At 37.4% G+C, this 18,729-nt stretch overlaps 1 protein-coding gene across 3 annotated transcripts in view; it reads left to right on the top strand.

Annotated features, from left to right (window-relative positions):
- Positions 1-18,729, top strand: part of GAS2 (growth arrest specific 2) — a 97,443-nt gene that overhangs the window by 36,103 nt on the left and 42,611 nt on the right. For all 3 annotated transcript variants that reach the window (XM_049820236.1, XM_049820238.1, XM_049820237.1), the window contains exons 4-6: positions 2,490-2,631; positions 12,854-12,917; positions 17,661-17,805. In XM_049820236.1, the coding sequence (XP_049676193.1) occupies positions 2,490-2,631; positions 12,854-12,917; positions 17,661-17,805 (351 nt within the window). The remainder of the gene's footprint in view (positions 1-2,489; positions 2,632-12,853; positions 12,918-17,660; positions 17,806-18,729) is intronic.

The raw sequence follows: 18,729 nt of genomic DNA, 5'->3' as shown, positions 1-18,729 counted from the left end.
CTCTCTAAGGTTTTTGCAATGTTTTGTGTAAGATTTTAGTAGAAAATCATGAAACAAAAGGCTTGTTTTGACAGCTTTTCTCCAAATGCAGACTGGACTAGTTGACCTTCCTCCAGCAGGCTGCCAGAGAATTTTGTGTGACTCCTTTTAACAGAAGTGGGTGCTCTTTTAAGACTATTGGACTTGCCCAATTAAAATCTCCTCAGAAAGGAGTGGGGGGCAGAGATGAACAAATGCTGCATTGCTTCTTTCTTAAGGCTGTAAGTCACAAGGGGAAATTCAACGTGTGAAGCAGTGTGTAGAGTATAATGAGTATTTGCCTCAGGGTACAGATACTCATTGTTTCTTTGAAGAAATCAGTGTGATGTGAAAAGGGTGCTAGTCTAGAAATGTGTCTAGGGCTAACAGCTTTTTTTTCTTTCTTTTTTTTTTTTTTTTTAATTAAAAAAAAAAAAAAGACAAGAAAAAGCAGCCTTGGTCTGTGAGGAACTGAGCACAGCCTGCTCCCCCCTCCCCCAGGCCGATGAATGGAAAGGAATTTAAAATAATGGTTAACAACTTCCTCATGCTCTGATCTGTAAGGTTGTTCCATATCTAGAGCCTCTTGGAAGAATTCAGGTTTCACTGATTTTTATTTATACTGAATTTAGCGAATAGCTGTCCTACTTTCTTCCTCCTTCCTGTCCCTTGTTCAGGATGGTCCAGGAGGTGATGTGGTATCTGTGACACAAGGTTTACTTGGATTTTTCTTTAAAATGTCGTGTAAAACTGGTCAGTGTTTACTGCTAATACAATATAGAAAAGTGAAAATATCTCCTCGTAAATATTTTGAAACGTAAACATAATTTTTGGAAAACAAGGGAATGTGAAATAGTGCAATTGGAATAAGAATCACGGAGGAATGAGAGCTAGATGGTGATCTGAAGAAGAGGTCTAAACATTTATAAGGCACGTGTGTATGTCTAATACAATTTGTAAGCTCCCACTGACGTATTGATGAAATAAGTAGAATGGTGTTTATTCCTGTAGCCGTTCCATTAGCAGTTTATTTGGTTGATCAGGTATATAGATGTGAGTAGTTCTGTGCATGTAGATGTATTCTGCAATTACACTGCTGCTATCACATGTCTAATGTGAGGGTGGCGAGGCGCTGGAACAGGTTGCCCGGAGAAGCTGTGGCTGCCCCATCCCTGGCAGTGTTCGAGGCCAGGCTGGATGGGGCTTGGAGCAACCTGGTCTGGTGGCAGGTGTCCCTGCTCCCGGCTGGGGGTTTGGAGTTGGGTGATGTTTAAGGTCGCTTCCAACCCAAACTGCTCTATGATATAGAAACTCTTTCTAAACTGTCTTTAAATACTGACATTAGTATACTACCGGCAGCTGTTGTAAGGGGAAGCCTACTCCTGTGTCTTTTTTTTTTCCCTCTCCACATTTCCAAGAATTATTTTGGACTGTTAAAATCAGAATTTTGGACATAGATCTAGGAACTAGTAGAGACACCGCTTTCAGTTTTCTACCTCTTAGCTCACGTGCCATTAACTACAGGCTCCAGAACAGAAGCAAATATTTCATAAATCAGCATTAGAAAAGCAGTATGTCCAGACCGACAGGGTGTCTGAATTCCTCCATGGTTTAGATTTCTAAAGGTACATAGCAACAATATTTCATTCTTTCTTCATTTTGCCATAAATGACGGCTACTTTTCATCTGAGGAAAGGAAACCTTAAACGACCACTAAATGCTAAAGTATTCTTTGTACGTGTCTCAGTAAGTGTACCAATACAAGCAAAAAGCTTGCTGTGGTAATTACTTTGTTGGGTTCAGATACTGATACACGGTATCAGTAGCATCTCCTCTGATACCCAAATCGTGTAAATGGAACTACTCTGGTACAATGAGAGCCTGGCTCTGTTAGACCTTGATCTTGTAGCTACTAGATTATACTTCTGTGTTGTGGATAGGGGGTTTCCATGTGTTGTTAAGTGGGAGACAGTGGCCTTTCTCAAGTGTTTATGGTCTTTAGGTCTCAAGACCTATTGCTTTACACTATGATTCCTGCCTAACGTAGATCTGAAACTAATTCACCGTTAATTTGGGGAAAGTTCAGTTCCAAGTTTAAAGTCTCTCTTTACAATTTTTACTTTTTTATTTTATTTTATTTTTTAATTCAGTGAACTGGAACAAACGTTAAATCCCCAAACTCCTAGTTGCTACTATTTCTAAGAAGTTGCTAATACTGATTCAGCTCTGAACTTCCCATTGTGTAGCCTACAGTGATGCTTCTGAAGAGACTTTTCAAAAGTGACAAAGGGTGACAACTTCATGCTGCTAAACTCCCTTCTCATTCTTGTTTGCTTGGAATTCTTCAATGGACAAGGCAATATGTTGGTGGCAGTCACCCATCTATGCAAAACCCGCATATTGATTTCGCAATACTTAGGTATTATGCTAGCATGTATCACTTATTTCAATAGAGAACTTCTGTTTTTCAGACCTTACCAGTACGGAAGATTCCATGCAAAGCCAATGCTCCTTCAGGGTCTTTTTTTGCACGGGACAACACAGCAAATTTCCTATCCTGGTGCAGAGATGTAGGGGTGGATGATACCTGCCTGTTTGAGTCAGAAGGTTTGGGTATGTATTTATTTATATAGTAGTGGGTAATTTTAAATAACTTTTCTCTTGTGTTTTGCCTTGAAAGACAGAATTGCTCTCTTAATAGGTCCTGGCTTCAAATTTGACCGGTGTCTGACTGTCTTAATTCTGCCCCTTATCCGAAGCATGAACAAATAAAGTACACATCTTTTAAAATTAATTTAAGTCATTTTTAAGAGGAGCTTAAATGAGACAAGAATCTTGCTATGATTTCTTGCACACAGATGATTTTTCACCTTACACATGCTTTTTTAATCGTGGAATGCTTTTCCGTAGTTTGATGTATAAGGTGGTGCTTTTCTGTTTTGGGAGAGCAGGATACAAGTGCATGCTCAGTTTTGGCTGCAGACATTTAGCTATTCGTGCAAATGCAATGGTTTGTGCAGGAGGCAAGAGAATAGAAAATTTTTCTCTGTGTCCTATACCGACCTTTTTTTCCAGCTGATTCCATTGTGCAGCTCTAGACAAAAATCATCCAACACTACTGCTTCAGGGTTCTCCACCAAAAGAATTGGACTACTTAGGAAATCACTGTTCTGATACTACATATTCTTCATTATTTTAACTCTTCTCTCTTCAAAGGTAAACTTAGGAATCTTACCTCAAGAGTTTTTGAGCCAAATATCATGAAATGAAGAGAACCAAATGTTTGTTTGTTATCTGAACTCAGATAAAAGTGTAAAGCAGTTGTGATGACAGACAGCTCAGTTTCTCTGGAAGACAAATGAACACACTGTACTGAATCAAGAGGCTTCTTTGTTCTGCTGCTCAAAAGACCTTGACTACCCAGCTGAAGTTCTTATCTGTGTTGCAACTGATCTATTCCCCTTTTACAGCCTTGCTCTTCTAGCACAACTATTTCTGAAGCGAGGTTGTTTTTTTTTTTCATTTGTCTGTTCTGTTATCCTGTGAGATTATTTTTTTTTAAATAAATTGTTTTATATCTCCAGGAGAAAATGTGTGGCAGAGAAGAAATTAGTATCACAAAGGTGAAAAATAGTAAGGCGGATATATGTATTGTCTCTGTTCTATTAATTCAATCTTAAAGACGAATTTTTTAGAGGACGTGGTAAATCACGTGAAAGGTAAATTGCCTGCGACAAAGAAACTTGCAAACGCAAGAAGGAAGGAGGCACAGCCCTCCAATGTCTGAGATAAACAGAAGAACCTGTGGTTAATCCAACACTTAAATGAATTTAGACTTTGTACTGCTATGGTAAGCCCAGCGGTTTACCGTTGTTCCAATAATAGGTTAATTGGATAATAGGTTAATTGGATAATATAAGGAATTTTCTCTTGCATTGTTAAGAAACCAGATCTTGTTTGGAGATGGAATTGGCATAGCCGAAATGCCAACATTCCCTGGATAAGTTAATTTTTACACATATGCAGTGCTTCGCCTGCCACAGTATAACACTGAGTGCAAATGCACTTGGAAAGCTGATGTTCAAGATGACTTTCTCTCTCGGAAAATTGAAGTGAAATATGCCCAAATACACAGTGTGCAAACCTGTGCTGTATTAGATTTGTTTGATTAGTGACTGGTTTTCTTCACTGATGGAAAACTAGGTTCTGTTGTTTTCCTTCTCTGAGTGTTAGTGTTTATAGTATATACTTGGTGCTGGAAATAGGATTAGGAATTGATAATATTTTGACCTATTCTTCTGAACTTGAGAAGGGGATAGTGACCGTGCTCTTTCTAAAAAAGATTAAAATAGAAGCTACTGTTCTCCCTCAGTTTGAGCTAGAACTCTTAAAAGTTTTGATTTCAGTTGAGGTTTTTCTAATGCATTAGAAATAATGATGAATCGTTAAAATATACCAATCTAAAGCTTTTATGTTCCTCTCTCTCCCACAAATCACTTCTCCACTGCACGGGAAATAAAAAAATCAGCAAAGGTGAGTGATATCAAAGGTTCTATTCAAAGAGGTGAGAAACGTATGTGACTGACATCTACGTGTTTGCACTGCATCATGGAATTCTGCTGTATTTTTGATAACAAATAGTTGTGGTGAAATTATGGTTAAAGAGTTTTTTGTGTTTTCTTGTGTTTTTTCCCCCATGGCTAGTGATAAAGCAACTGTTTTCAGTCTATATTGAGGAACCTTACTGTGTTAATGGTCTCAATTGACTTGATTTTTATCCTCCTTTTTAATCTATTCTGCCTGCCTTATGGTATGCAAATACAGTATTATTTAATGACATGCACATAGTGATATTTTCTTCATATAAAACATTCCTGCGGCCTTTTTCTGCCAAATTTGTATTCTAACATTATAAGAGTAATTTTGAAGATTTATTGCACTGAAACGTTTGAATGATGGATTTATGTCATTACTGATTGTTTTTTTTTAAAGTTCCAAGTCTATTCAGAGATCAGCAAACTCAGATATATCCTAGCTAAGAAATTATTAAATGCTATTATTTCTCATGACTTCAAAATATATTTTCATCCTGATGAGTTCTGAAGTCTTTGAAATCATGCAAGTTTAACTGCACACAGACGCATGCAACACTCCCGCTTTCTTAGCACTCAGATTGCAGTCCCATGAAGGTATTCCTCACTGCAATGGAACTGTGTCAAGCAGGCACTGTAGCAGATAGGTGCAGTCCATGCCTGAGGAGCTTGCAGGCAAGTGATGTTAATGGGAATTTTGAGTGTTCCTAGAGGCTTGGTTCTGCGAAGTGTTACCATTCTAGGGTTGAACCAGACAAGCAGGTGAGTAGACCTACTTGTCTCACTTTGCGTCCTTGTCCATCACTTGTGGACCGATTTAGTAATTTATTTAATTATTTACAGTTAACCATGGGTTCAAATGCTTTGTTGGATTTGAGCTATTAAGCCGAGTTAAACAAGGAGACAGAATCCAAGTTTTTCTTTGAAATAAATAGAAGTTAAAAAAAAAAGTGGTGTTTGTTACGCTGGTAGATACGATTATGCCTTCTAATCAGTAGAGTTACTTTATAGATCCTTGAAAGAGAACAGTACAGAGCTCACAGGTTTGAAAACAATGCACTTGCACTACTGACTTGTAGTTAGTAGTCTATAATATGATGTATTTTGTCTTGTATTTTAGACGCTTAAACATAGTTTAAAATACAAATTGGAAATGCAGTTTTCTGTAAAGATTTATAATACAGCCAGGGTTGACAGCTGCTGATCTGTATGTATTTTGCCCTTTGAACTTATCTTAACGCAGAGGCACGGCAGGGAAGTCTCAGAGTTAATGCCTTTGCAAAGAAAAGGTGGATGGTGTACCTGTTGTATGAGCTGCAGGAAAGATGTTAGCGTCTGTAACAAATATAGCAACACAGCGTGTAGGGATAATCTTGAATGCTGCAAAATAGAGGGAGACTCTGCATGCTCCCTGCGCTCATTGACCAATTTAGTGTGCTTTTCATAATTGTTATTTTTATAGTTAGCGTATTTAAGGAAGAAGGAATTAGCTTTGTTGATACCAAAAATTATGATCCAAAGTCCAAACTTTCATCATCTGGGCAAATCTTGAGATATTCTGTCTTTGGATGGGGTTCTTGGATGTATCGGAGATCAAAATTTGCCCCATATCTAGGGCTTGGAACATGATGCACTAATTCTTTGCAGTCTGAGAAGAGTAATACTGTCTGTAACTCCTCTGTTCCCATGATATGTATATTTTCGAAGTTCCTCGCTGTAGGTTTTAGGGCGGCAGATCCACACAGCTGTGGTAATTCAATTTAAGGAAGCATTCTAGATGGAAATATTTGTAATCATGGTGCTCAAGCCTGAAGAGTGTAATACTTGAAGAAAACTCTTCTTGGCCAAATAGTAAGAATGGTAAGATTTTCTACGATTGCTTTAGTTAAGTGAACTTAAAGTATAAGTTATGAACTCTTTGTCGGTAACATAGTGTTGTTGCATGATTATAGGATTTGGAACCAATGAATATTCTGCATCTCTTCTATGATAAAGAGTCTACCCGGCAAGAAAAGGGTTTGCCACCAAGTGTGCCAGCATGCTAATGTGTGTCGTTTGTTTTGGGAGCTGTTGGATGATACTGTTGTATTAATGTTTTGTGCTTGTATATTCTGTAACTGTGCGTACGTACACACAATATATGACACGGACTTCTTCTGATGCAACTTATTGGTTAGGGTTTAATGGACAGGTTCCCTAAATAAAAGCTTTTAGTGTTTTTGTGGAAATAATAGACTTAAACACAAACACCTCTGATCCCTATTCTAATGTTGTTGGTTTTAAGTTGTTTTTAAAAAAAACACTAAAATGTTGATTCCTTCAAAAGTTTTTATGCATAGGGGCAAATGATTTTTTTTTTAAATGAGTACTCCAGTTTTATCTAATTTGATATTACAAGATGGAAGTATTTTGACCATTCTTTCACAGTGACACATTTATAGCTTGTAACAGCATGTTAAATTTTACAAGTAGTTGCATCAGAATAAGACTTTGTCCTGTCTTTCACAACATTTTACTAAACAACTCATAATATTGTTGAATATGTCTCATTTTGAGGACTATAGAAGCATCCTGGACACGTGTGTTTTTACCATTGGATTAGCATCTTAAGTTAATGAATTCCAGTAAATTATTAGTGTTTAGATAATCTGCATATTCATTTTAGATTAATTCTTTACTATCCATATATCTACTGTGTTTGAAACCTTAATTGTTTTCGGACTTCCATAAGTGATAGTGCTGAAATGGGGTGTGGGAAAACACAACTCCTTGATTTGAGTGTGTCATAGTGTAACTCTGACGCAGAAGCAAAGATATGTTTGGGATTAATTGAACAGAGTAAGTGTTGTGAAAGCAATGTGGGAAAAAAAAAAAAGAGTACTTGAGGATCAGAAGAAAAAGTATTAAAGGAGAAAGTGAAAGACAATAAGAAGAAGGATCAAAGGATCAACCTTTTGAAAAACTTTCCTTACACGTGTGAATTCTGATGGCAATTGGAAGCCTATGATAATAAATACTAAATCCCTTTGGAAAATTTCTTTGCTTCTAGTGAGCTAAAAATCCTTTAGAAGCAGGAATCATGTTCAACTTTTTTGATTCAGCTATGCCTGAGATCTTTTTTTTTAAAAAAAAAAAAAAAAAAAAAAAGGATGTTTATAAGAAAAACTGACTCCACTAGAAATGGTTTATAAAAGTGTTTGGAGCCAAGACTTGAAACTTGGCAGGGAGGTGTAAGAAGCTTGTTCCTGTATCACGGTTGGGCATTCTGCTAATTTAAAACAAACAAACAAACAAACAAATAACCCCGCACCACAAACAAAACAAACCCCTCACATTTGTTATTGTGAACACTCTCGGTTTAAATGTGCTCAGCAAACACATGGTCTCCATGTGCAGGGTGTGTTCCGTCTCCTCACAGCCCCAGGTCTGGTCAGCACTGAAACCAGAGGCTGTTCTTCCTCGGCTCTCTCTGCTTCTCCTGGGAGCATCCAGGCACTGGGGAAGGAAGCAGCGAAGGATGCCGACTTGTGACGAACAGCGGGTAGGAAAGAAATGAAGTCTAAGGAAGGAGAACAAGGGGTGAGCGATCAGGAGAGGAGGACCTGTAAAAGGAGCAAGGGGCAGCAACAAGATGGAATCGGCGCGCAGACAGAAGTTATAGCCGGGGAGGAGCAGACATAAAAGCTTGCTAGGTGTTGAAAAGGAAGTATTGTTAAAAAAAAGTGGCTTCAAGTAGCTTGAAAAGATGTAGGCAATGACGACAGCAGATAAGAAGGATTTGACATTAATGAGATGAAAAGCCAAAGGGTCTGTAACTGTCAGGATGCCTAAAATAAGCTGGACTTGTATGTAGTCTTTCTAAATCTTCACACTGCTTTCTTGTCAAGCAGATATCATCAGCGAGATTCTCTGGCAAGGTGGATATTTCCATTCATCTTATGCGGTAGATCTGTGTAGCATATGTCTTCTACATTTACAAATTGCTACTTGCTTATAGTCACCTGCTCGGACGATTCACCTTGCTAATGTTTGATAGGGGAGGACTGGCCAACGATTCTCCAGGAATATCATTTTCTTCCCTATATGAAAGCTTGAAAAATTACAGGAAATTGTATTAATCGTGCAAAGTGAAGTACTTGGGCTATAATTAAGGCTGGCTGTTCTACATTAGTTAAACTATTTAACAGTTACGGTACACCTACTGACTCTTCAGGTGGTCATGGGCTATTTTTTCCTTAAAAGAGCTGTGTTCTCTTTAGGACGGACCTTGCTCTGCCAACGTCTTGGTATGGTAAGGTTCATGACATGAAAGAAACTCTTATCGGTATGTTATTTTCTTCTCACATGCCTCATTTGTTGCAAAAATCTGAAGATGTTTGGAGAATGATGCAAGATGCTGAAGGATAGTGTTTTGATGTTTCTATTGAATGGCGTCAGAAGAAGTGACTGTGGCTCTATCACGTAGCTCCCACATGCAGCGGGAGGATCCGTATCAGACGTTGTAGTGGGATCGCTAGTTGTGTTGGCTTTGATTTCATACAAAATGTAGGATTAGGAAACTCAGCAGTACCCTGGAGATCAGGCAGTAAGTATTTTAGAATAGCACCTCGATAAGTGTGCTTGGTGGTTTTTTTGGTTTTTTTTTTTGTTTGTTTGTTTTGTTTTTGCTTTTTATCTAATACCTATACCTTAATTCCATGTATAAGATAGGGATAATAATAGTACTTACCTCATAGAAGTGTTAGAGAAATCTTCATTTTTGCTTTTTCTTTGAATTCCTCACAGCATACAGTAGCACTGTTGTGGAATTGAATTGTTTACTGTAGACTTTAAATGATGTGCAGCGAATTGAGTATGTGGCTGTAGACAGAATGAAGATGGTATCCCAAAATCATTTTTTTGCTTCCAGTACTTACCGTGTCTAACTGCATATAAATTGCTAGAGTTACAGAAAATGTGTTGCTTTGCAAATGTCTGCTTGCCATATAGGATATCTGGGATTAAGTAATTGGTCAGGTCAAAAAGTTGAGGGGGTGCCTATTACTGAAATGCAACTCAATATATATTTATAGTAATTCAGAAAGTGGTAGATTTAGTTCCCACAGGTACAGCAGAATACCATGGGTACAGGTGTTAAATTTCAACCTGAGCTAGTAACCAGTCGCTTCAAAATGAATTACCTCTAGTCCTCAAATGATATTATTTATTACCAGATATGTGTAAGTATAATTACCTGTTTATAAAACTAGTATTTTGTATGTAATGTAGTTAGCCATGAACTGCAGTACAGTTAGAATTTAAATGGGAATTTAAATTACAGTCCAATGAGAATTTAAACATGAATTATGAGGATTTGTACCAATTTTCTTTTTTAGTGGCACACTTATTTTAAATAATGAAATAAGTGATTTTGATGCTGTGTAATGCCTCTGAAATAGTTCTTGCCATCTCTTCTATCAGATGTCTTGAAGTGCTTCGAAAATGCTGATTACCTCAACTTCTATAAGTAAAAGTAAGAATGGAAGTGTAAGAATTGTTTCTCTTTCTGTTCTCTAGATGGAAAAAAAGTATGAGGGTAGCTGTTTTCAAAAAGCTTAGGAGACAGCCTTTTGAAAGTGACTGTAAATACTGAGTTTTTTCATTTATTGTAGAATCGCACCAGACAAAAAGTATCTCAAAATAAGTACTTTGAAATGAAGGCACTGGAAAGTGCCACTTGTTCCAAAAGACGATGCTCTTATTTGTTTGCCCAAGGTTATACTGAACATTTGGGACCAAGATAGCTGGGGAAACGCAGTCTTGTGTCTCTCTGGCTTTTGCTGTAACTCCTGACCAGTCTCTTGCAAAGGTGGTAGCCCGTGAAACAGCTGTGCTTTTGGAAAAAAATGAAAATTTTGGTTTGAGAATCTAAATTATTTCCAGTGGGTTTTGCAGTATACAAAATAACATTTGTTTGTCTCTGAAGTTCCCAAATACGTATGCTGGTATAGTCCTCAGGAATGCTAACATTTTCTTGCTAGAAATGCTGTGTCACTGTCTTCTGATCAGATGACCAGATGTTTGTTTTTGTGGTTGGTTATTGCCTGCACAGCTCTTCATCCTCTAACAATGATTTCACTGTGTCACGTTGTTTGATGTGAAATGCATGAAATGTATCTAGATTATGTTGAGTCAGATTTGCTAAAGAACATTGAATTTTGTTTGGGTAGAAGAGCTTTAAGTATTGACAGGAAAACTTTTTGCCTTTCTTAATCAAATCCTCTTTCAGTTCTATTTATGGATCATTTTGCAAATAATATTACTTGAGCCTCTCTTTTTCTCCTCCTTTCCAAAGTCATTCAGATGTGCGTATGTGTGAATTGCAATTCAGAAATATTGGACTCCCTTTGACTATTCCAAAACCGGTTTATTCCATTTATATTTTGGGGGAATGCCTTATTTCTTAAAATCAAGTTTTATTTTGGAGCAGTCCCAACTGGTTTCAAACCAAAGCAGCAGAATAGATTTCTAGGGTCATGAATGTAACACTTTAAAAATACTGACTACTAGTAAAGGTAAACGTTTCATCAAATTACTGTGTTGTGGCAAGGAAGAATATTGAGAATAGCTGAATGTCCAAGTCTGCATCTTTCATAATCTTAATAACAGATGGCTGAAGGATAAAAATACTTTTCCTAGTGCAGTGCCATTTAAGTTTTCATGCTCTGCAGTTTTGCTTCTGGAAATCTATTTGGATGAGATTAGAGAGGAAGAATGCATACATCTCGAAGTGCTACATGTACGCTAGTAAAAGATGCTGGGATAAGCATTCAACTCGCTCAACTTACCGTACATTTATTCAAGTCACTGGAGTTGGAAGTTGAAGTTGCAGAAGCTGAAGATCTGCCCCAGGGCGTTAGTTATTTAGAGATGTTTAAGTCTGTGGATTCCCATTCTGGGCCTCATACATACAGTATAGGACAAACTAATGACTTTCAGAGCTTTAACTAGACATTGAAATATCTTTTGCAGGTATGGTATTTTTTTTTCTTCATGCATTTGAGTTAGGTGAGTCTTTAGATAACCAAAATGTTTATACAGCAGATGTTTTGACCTTAACTCACTAAAACCACATCAATTTTGTTGTTGTTTCTTTCCTTCTGATTTATACAAATATTCACACGAATTTGTGTGTGTGTGTGTCAATTCAATCTGACGAATAAGGTATAGATCTTTCGATTATTGTGGAAATTTCTAAAACCTGAATTCTATCCAAAACATGAGGCTTTTACTGCAATAGGTATTTCTGGAGAGAAGATGACAATGTACTCGTAATTCCTTTTTGCTTTTTTCTGCTTTTTTTCCCTTTCTTTGTTTTGGACTTAAAGGGAGTTGATTACGCAAACAGCCATATGAGGCCTTTCCTCATTTATTGTTTTTTGATTTTGCTTATGTATTTTGCTGGACTTCTCTACAGAACATTACCTGTTTGAATTGGGGGGGGGGGGGGGGGGAGGAGGGAAGAATTGTCTTGGATTATGGTGGTATTTCTTAATGACAAGTTCATGCTGTGTTACAGCTGCTTCTGAAAGTTAAAAACTACAGGTCTTGTGTGGAATCCAGGCATGAAAACTTGCATGTATGTGTATATATATATACAGAATGGAAAGGTTTTTGGTTGGTTTTTTTTTTCTATGCTGAGCTCAATTCATAAAGTATTCTAGATTCATATTTGCTTTAAGACTATATGTAAAACAAATTCAGGACCAAATTTATAATGAGACATATATTTGCTAATGCAATTTTGTTATTTGGGGGATTTAAATAGGCTAAGAGAAATAGTGATCTAAAGGTTAGGAATTCTCTTAGTTTGTAGAAAGAAAAGTATCACTTTAATGGTGTTATTTTTGACATTCTACTAATTTTAGTGTTCTGCCAGAGCTCTTGATTATTTTTATGTAGTCATGAACTGCTTGCAGGTTATCAAATAGCCCAAATAATTACTCAGTGATTTAGATTTAGAGTGGTATTTTCAAAAGAACTAAAGGATAACTAAATGGAAACTTGCTAAATCGTCTGCACTTCAAGAACCACTCCTCAATCCCATCCTTTTATTCCAGTAAAACTCCACTGCAAGCCAAAGAAAACCAAGTTTTATCTGAGTCAAGAGTTACAGATGTTGATGATTAGGTTCCATTCATCACTAAGATCTTTAAAATAGCTTTTATTTATAAATGCTTTCCATCTTCATTTTGCTTTTCCAGTTCTCCACAAGCAGCCAAGAGAAGTGTGCCTTTGTTTGCTGGAACTTGGAAGGATTGCAGCAAGGTAGGTGAAAATATTTAAAGAATGAAGAAATATTTACATTCTTGACAGCACTGGCTATTGAGAGGCTGGCTGAATCAGCACATCTCAGGCGAACTTTTATGCTCATTAGGTTGAAGGAGAATGCTTGTCTTGATGTCACTCAAGAATATCTTGTGGGCAGTTGTTAACAAATACAATGAAATCTCTGTACCATCACCTCAATGAAGGTATTTGTTGGCTATCCTCGCATTAGGAGGGGAAAGAGTTGAGAATTTTTTTCTAAAGCTTTGAGCTGTTTTTCTTTCTAACAGTCAGATCTCTCTATAAACAACTGAGATTTCATTAACTTTACTGATAATAAATTGATCTTCACATGACCTAAATCTGATCTGAGCAACACTGACTCCGATTTATTTAAATAGACCTAGCTCTGATTTTCACCAACAGAAGCAATACGAGAATTGAGTTAACAGTCTGTGTTCTCTCTCTCTCAGATGATTCTAGCCAGGCTGGACCTTCAATACATTGTAGCATTATCTTTGATGTCAAGACAACAGTGACTTTTACTAGACAATCAAAATGACAGTAATTAGAATGTGATTTTTCCCTTTTTGCAGATGCAGATTTAACCAGCGTAGCACATAAGATTTGCTACAAAATGCATGAACAGCAATGCTGCTTCCCAGTCTTGCATGTAAATTGTAGTCGCATTCATCCATATGTATCAAATTGGAGTGCCTTGCTATTCAGATAGTTTCATTAATTTCAGAACACTTCTTTGTGGTTACAGTCAATGCGAAGGAGACCCCTGTTTATTCATAGCTTAAGAACTAGTATTTTCATGTTGTAATTGCATTATAGGTATTCCTATTTTGTGAATGCAACTCACTTGGGAAGGTGCTTAACTAGAAATTTGTCTCTTGGTCAAGTTTCAGAAAAGCCCTCGCTGTCAGTGGAATCTCGCATAGGAATAGTGTTGGCCAGAAAAAGAGTTTATTTCCAGTTTGCAGAAATTTTCTTACCTGTAAAACTTGGATTCAGTCCAACATAGTGGAAAAAAAAAAAACCAACCCAACAAAAACCCCAAACTTTCCATGAATAAGAAAGTATTCTGATCTGTAGGTGCTCAATAAAATTGATTTTCAGGGCTCTTAATTTACCTGAGCAAACAAACTGTGGTTTTAAGAACCCCAGCTTGGAGATAGACCTTCTAGCAGCCAAAGACCCTACGCCCAGGGCATAGCTGTCAGAAATGTCTGCCTCGGGTTGATTACTTGATAGTATCCAGCTTCCTCGGAGAATGCAGGTCAGTGGTTAGGCAGCGTTGGATTCTGCTAAAGTTGTTTGAGTTAGATTCATCTCATTTTGCAACAAGATTTGGTTTCTCAACAAATCTACAAGGGCATTAAGATAGAATCTTATCCTTCGTGTTTGTCTTTTGTCCTAAGCTTCCATGTCTCAGACGTTCTCTGTTCCAGGCATGAAAATAAATACTGAACCAATAAAGGAATGATGTATTCATTTATTATGCATATCTATCCCTTTGCCTTTAAAATACTTTTAATTTATTTATATTACATGTATATTACCATATATCATTAATGTATTTTCTATATTATATTTATGTTACTGTGTTTTATTTTTGTTTATAGCTTAGGGGTCAAATAACATATGTCTGTCTACTTGTTCCTGCTCTAATATCTCTTTGAAAACCAACCAAACCCCATTTATAACCTTGTAAGTTTCCAAGGTGCACAAAAAACCGTTGGAGGGGAACATCTGGTTAAAATAATTGAAAAGCAAATAAGTGATGCCACTTTTGCCTGAGCTGTGGTAAAATAGAACTATGTGGAAAAAGGAGAATAGACAGTTGCCTCCATAAAGCATAGGAAAGAGCACATTGAACTGACATTGTTGTTGCGCTGCTTTATATAGGAGGGAAGTCAGATGAACGCTTGCGTTGTAAAGCAAGCTGGGTCTGTTGACAATCTTAGGGGTCTGCTTTCCAGAACAGGAACTGCAGAGACCTTTGAAAAGTTGCCTGATTATGTTTTTAAAAGAATGAAAAGAGTAAGAGACACTGAATAACTTCTTTTTTGCTTCCTTTCCTGTTTTAGAAGGACAAAGATGTGTTCAAAGTAGCTTATTCATCATGAGGACCCAGCTCTTAGCACACTTTGCCCAGCTAGATTACTGTTAGTCTTAGGGTCTATAACTCCTAGAAATCAACCTAGGCCTGCCTTCTTAATGAAAATAGGCTTGGGGTTGAGACACAAGTGAGCAGGAATGGGGATTGTTTGAGGAGGAGATAGAACTGAGCTCTGTTCAGCTGAACTTGAACCCATTCAGCTGATACTCTGTGGATGAGGGGAGATAGATGATGATTTACGTATGCTTTAGCAATGCGTTTAGCGTATTCTCTCATAGTGTCCTTTTACCAAATTAGAGAGAGATGGACTGGATGGATGGACTCACAGTGAGTGGAAAACTGGTGTGACCACTTGGCTCAAAGAGTGGCAGCTCAAAGCCCAGGTACTATTAAAAATAGGATTGCCTGATAAACTACCCTGGGTTTCAGTTTATGAAAACAAAATTCTGAGGTAGTCTGTGAAATTTCAATAGCTAAAATGGGCCATTGTGTGCACCGGCAGATATCACGTGGGTCGAGTGAGAACGTTTACGAGAGGGAAGTGTCCTACAGGATGAAACGGAGCATTGACTATACACAGGGCTATTGCAGTGGGGTGCACAGGTCCAGCATTCTCCCCAGGTATTTTAAAGTGAGAGATTATACAATGGAAACAGCTAAATTATCTTTTCTGTAGAAAGAATGAAGTTCTTGGGTAACTATTAAACTCGGGGGGGCGGGGGGGGGGGTTAAACAAAACCCAGAGGTCTTTGGAAATTACTGTTGAGCAATTTCAAGATCTTTCTGCTATTGTATTCAACTTTTCCTTGGTAAAAATGGGAAGTGGTCTAAGAAGTCTATTGGAGATCATGTTACAGTCCAATGCTGCTTCATTTGTAGTTACGAGAAGGAAGGCTAGAAAAGAGCAGAAGAGGAAATTCTCAGCATACCTTCCAGAAGAGAATTTGTACCTCTACCCCTCCCAGAAAAGATGTGGGTTTTACCATTTCAGCTTTCCAGCAACTTTGCTTCAGGTTGATACAATATGTGGAAAAAATATGAGTGTATGTTTGTTTGTTCGTTGGTTTTATTTTTCAACTCATCACCGGAGGAATTCAGAATACTGGAAGTACAGGGAACTTTAAAAATCTGTCACAATGACAAAAACTGGAGATTATGAAAAGCGGTCGAAGCCAAGAAGCAGCATTGCTTAGAGTGGAAGAGTTTTATTTGATGAGTAAGGCTGCATGCAGGTGTAGGCTTAGAGCCCAGTGGGAATTTAATGATTTACAGCCTGTCGGCATCTGCAGACAGACAGGAAGTAAATGGATTGTATGTAAGTGCTTGCTTCAATGTTGGCTGACTTTTCATTAGGCAGACTGCACCAGTCAAAAGCCAATACAAGCCCAGATTTGGTTCTTTGTTTTCTTCATGTTAATTTACTAGGCAGCAGAGTGACTAAATGAGAAGTTATCAGAAACCCACAAAAGATTGTAGATGCGCTTATGCCCTTTCTCTGTGCACTTTTAACGTTATGACGGTATTTAGCTTAGATGTTCGTAATATATTTATTACTGTTCAATATTTTAGCGTTCAGATCTTTACCTAGGTAAGTCAGCGTAGTTCTGCATTTGGACTATGGACTTTTCTACTACAGAAGAAAATATGTTTTCGTTTCTGCAAGTAGTTTGCCATGAGAAGCCTACCTGGCATGGTAACTTTTCCAAGCTGAAGTCCTTCTCTGAAAAAGGAAATCTTTCTATTTTTCTGGGTTTTGTTCAGTGTTGGCAAAGAAAAAAAAAAACAGAGGGGGATTATTGGTGATTAGGAAAATGGGATGGGCTTTTTGACTTCTGACATGTCTCCAAGCTCTGCTGCTTGCTGTGAGATACTGACTTAATCACTTGCCATAAAGCTTTCAAAAGCAGGCATCATTTTAAAGAGCCTTGCTCTCCAAGTGCTATGTTTGAGATGCTGCATGCCAAAGTTGCATGTATTTTGTTTTAGTTGGAGCTACAAGTGTTTTGCCACTGTAAACAGAAGATCTGCTGTCAAAAATCAGTTAGAAAAAGCTTTAGCCACTTCTGAAAAATATTGGCCGTGTCTCAGTTTGTTTATCTGTAAATTCAGTGCAGTGGTTGAGACCAGGATAACCTTTAATCCCTTTTCATCTGGATTTCTTTGAAAAATACTAACAGAAAATGTAGGTTGGCCTGTAATTTGAAAGGATGTTGTGTGGAGGGAAAAAAAAAAAAAAAAAAAAAAAAAGGAGGAAAAAAAAAAAAGGCAAATGCACTGAGCTTGAATCTGTCTTACATGGTATAGCATTTTTTGAGGCCTAGTGTTGTTCATAAGTTAGTCATTCACCAACATACGTTATCAGACAGAGAAGTTGAAAAAACCTGTATTTCCTGTAAATTTGATCAACTGAGACATTACATCTAAACAAAATTTTTGTATTAATTTGGAATGATGGCATAAATGATTGATATATTTTATACATGTTTGCTAATGTATGTAGCATTCTATTATTGCACAATAGTGCAATACAGAAAGTATGAATTCTTTCCACCGCTTTGTTTTAACATATGTAATGCTTTATAAGGACTAGTAACTTGTTTGCATGTTTCCAAAAGGTTTGGGGTGGAGCCTCCTGGATTAATAAAGTTGGAAAAAGAGATTGAACAAGAGGAGACACTTTCAGCCCCCCTTCCATCTCCTTCACCGTCACCAACAAAGTCTCCTGGGAAAAAGAGCACAGGGAAACTCTTGGATGATGCTGTAAGTTGTGGGAGGAAGCTTCTTCCTATCTGACCCATTCTGGTCTGCACTTGCAAAGCACACAGAAGCCCGAGTTTAACATCTCGCTGTATTTTAAAGATTAGCAGACTGATAGAGTTAGTTTATTTTTGACCACAGTTATTTATGCCTGAAGTTTGGAAAAAATGTCACACTGTGTAGGAGATCTGCAGTTTAGTCTAGCTTTGTGCTTAGGGCCAAGTTCCCTTCTTATTACTCCGATTTCTTTTTCTGTTCACTTCTTATTCATCAACTCCCACTTGGTGTGTTGTCTGAGAAAGGACTGAGTCAGGACTAGGAGAATTGGCCCATAATGACTTGTACAGAATGTTAACGAACGCTTCTAAGTTATCTTGGCCTAATTTTTATGCTGCTGTTCTGCATGTTTCTCACGTGGTTAAAAAAAAAAAAAAAAGGGCATTTTTTTCCTCATTGTTAGAAAGAAAGTATCTTTCCTTGAATTTTATTAAACTCTTTGCACTACACTGTAGTGTTTGTTTCTCTGTTGCAAACCCCAGAGGGGTTCATTTGAAACAGCTGGAATCAGATTAAAAGGACGCATTCTGAGACCATGAAGAGGTTAAACTTGAAAAGTACAAATATATTCTATAAAAAGAAGCAGTTGCTATAGTAACTGCTGTATTACAAGGTAGATGTGCCACCTGGGAGTTACAAAGCACTTCTTGAAAAATCCATGTGCCACTTTTTTGTTACACAGAGCAGATGGAATATAATATTCGTTCATTTTATTGAAATACTTTGTTCTATTTGATGCAAATAATTACATTTAACATTTTTCACATTTTGTATTTCTTCCTTAACTTTGCAAAAGCACTCGCTTAAGTTTCAACAGAATTGAGGAAGAACAGTTGTGTATAGAAGGAGGGTGGTGACTGCGTATCTTGT

This window comes from Accipiter gentilis, chromosome 17 (genome assembly GCF_929443795.1).
Source record: "Accipiter gentilis chromosome 17, bAccGen1.1, whole genome shotgun sequence".
Taxonomy (NCBI): domain Eukaryota; kingdom Metazoa; phylum Chordata; class Aves; order Accipitriformes; family Accipitridae; genus Astur; species Astur gentilis.
Note: the sequence above shows the minus strand (reverse complement) of the source record. Positions and strands in the feature narration are given on the sequence as shown.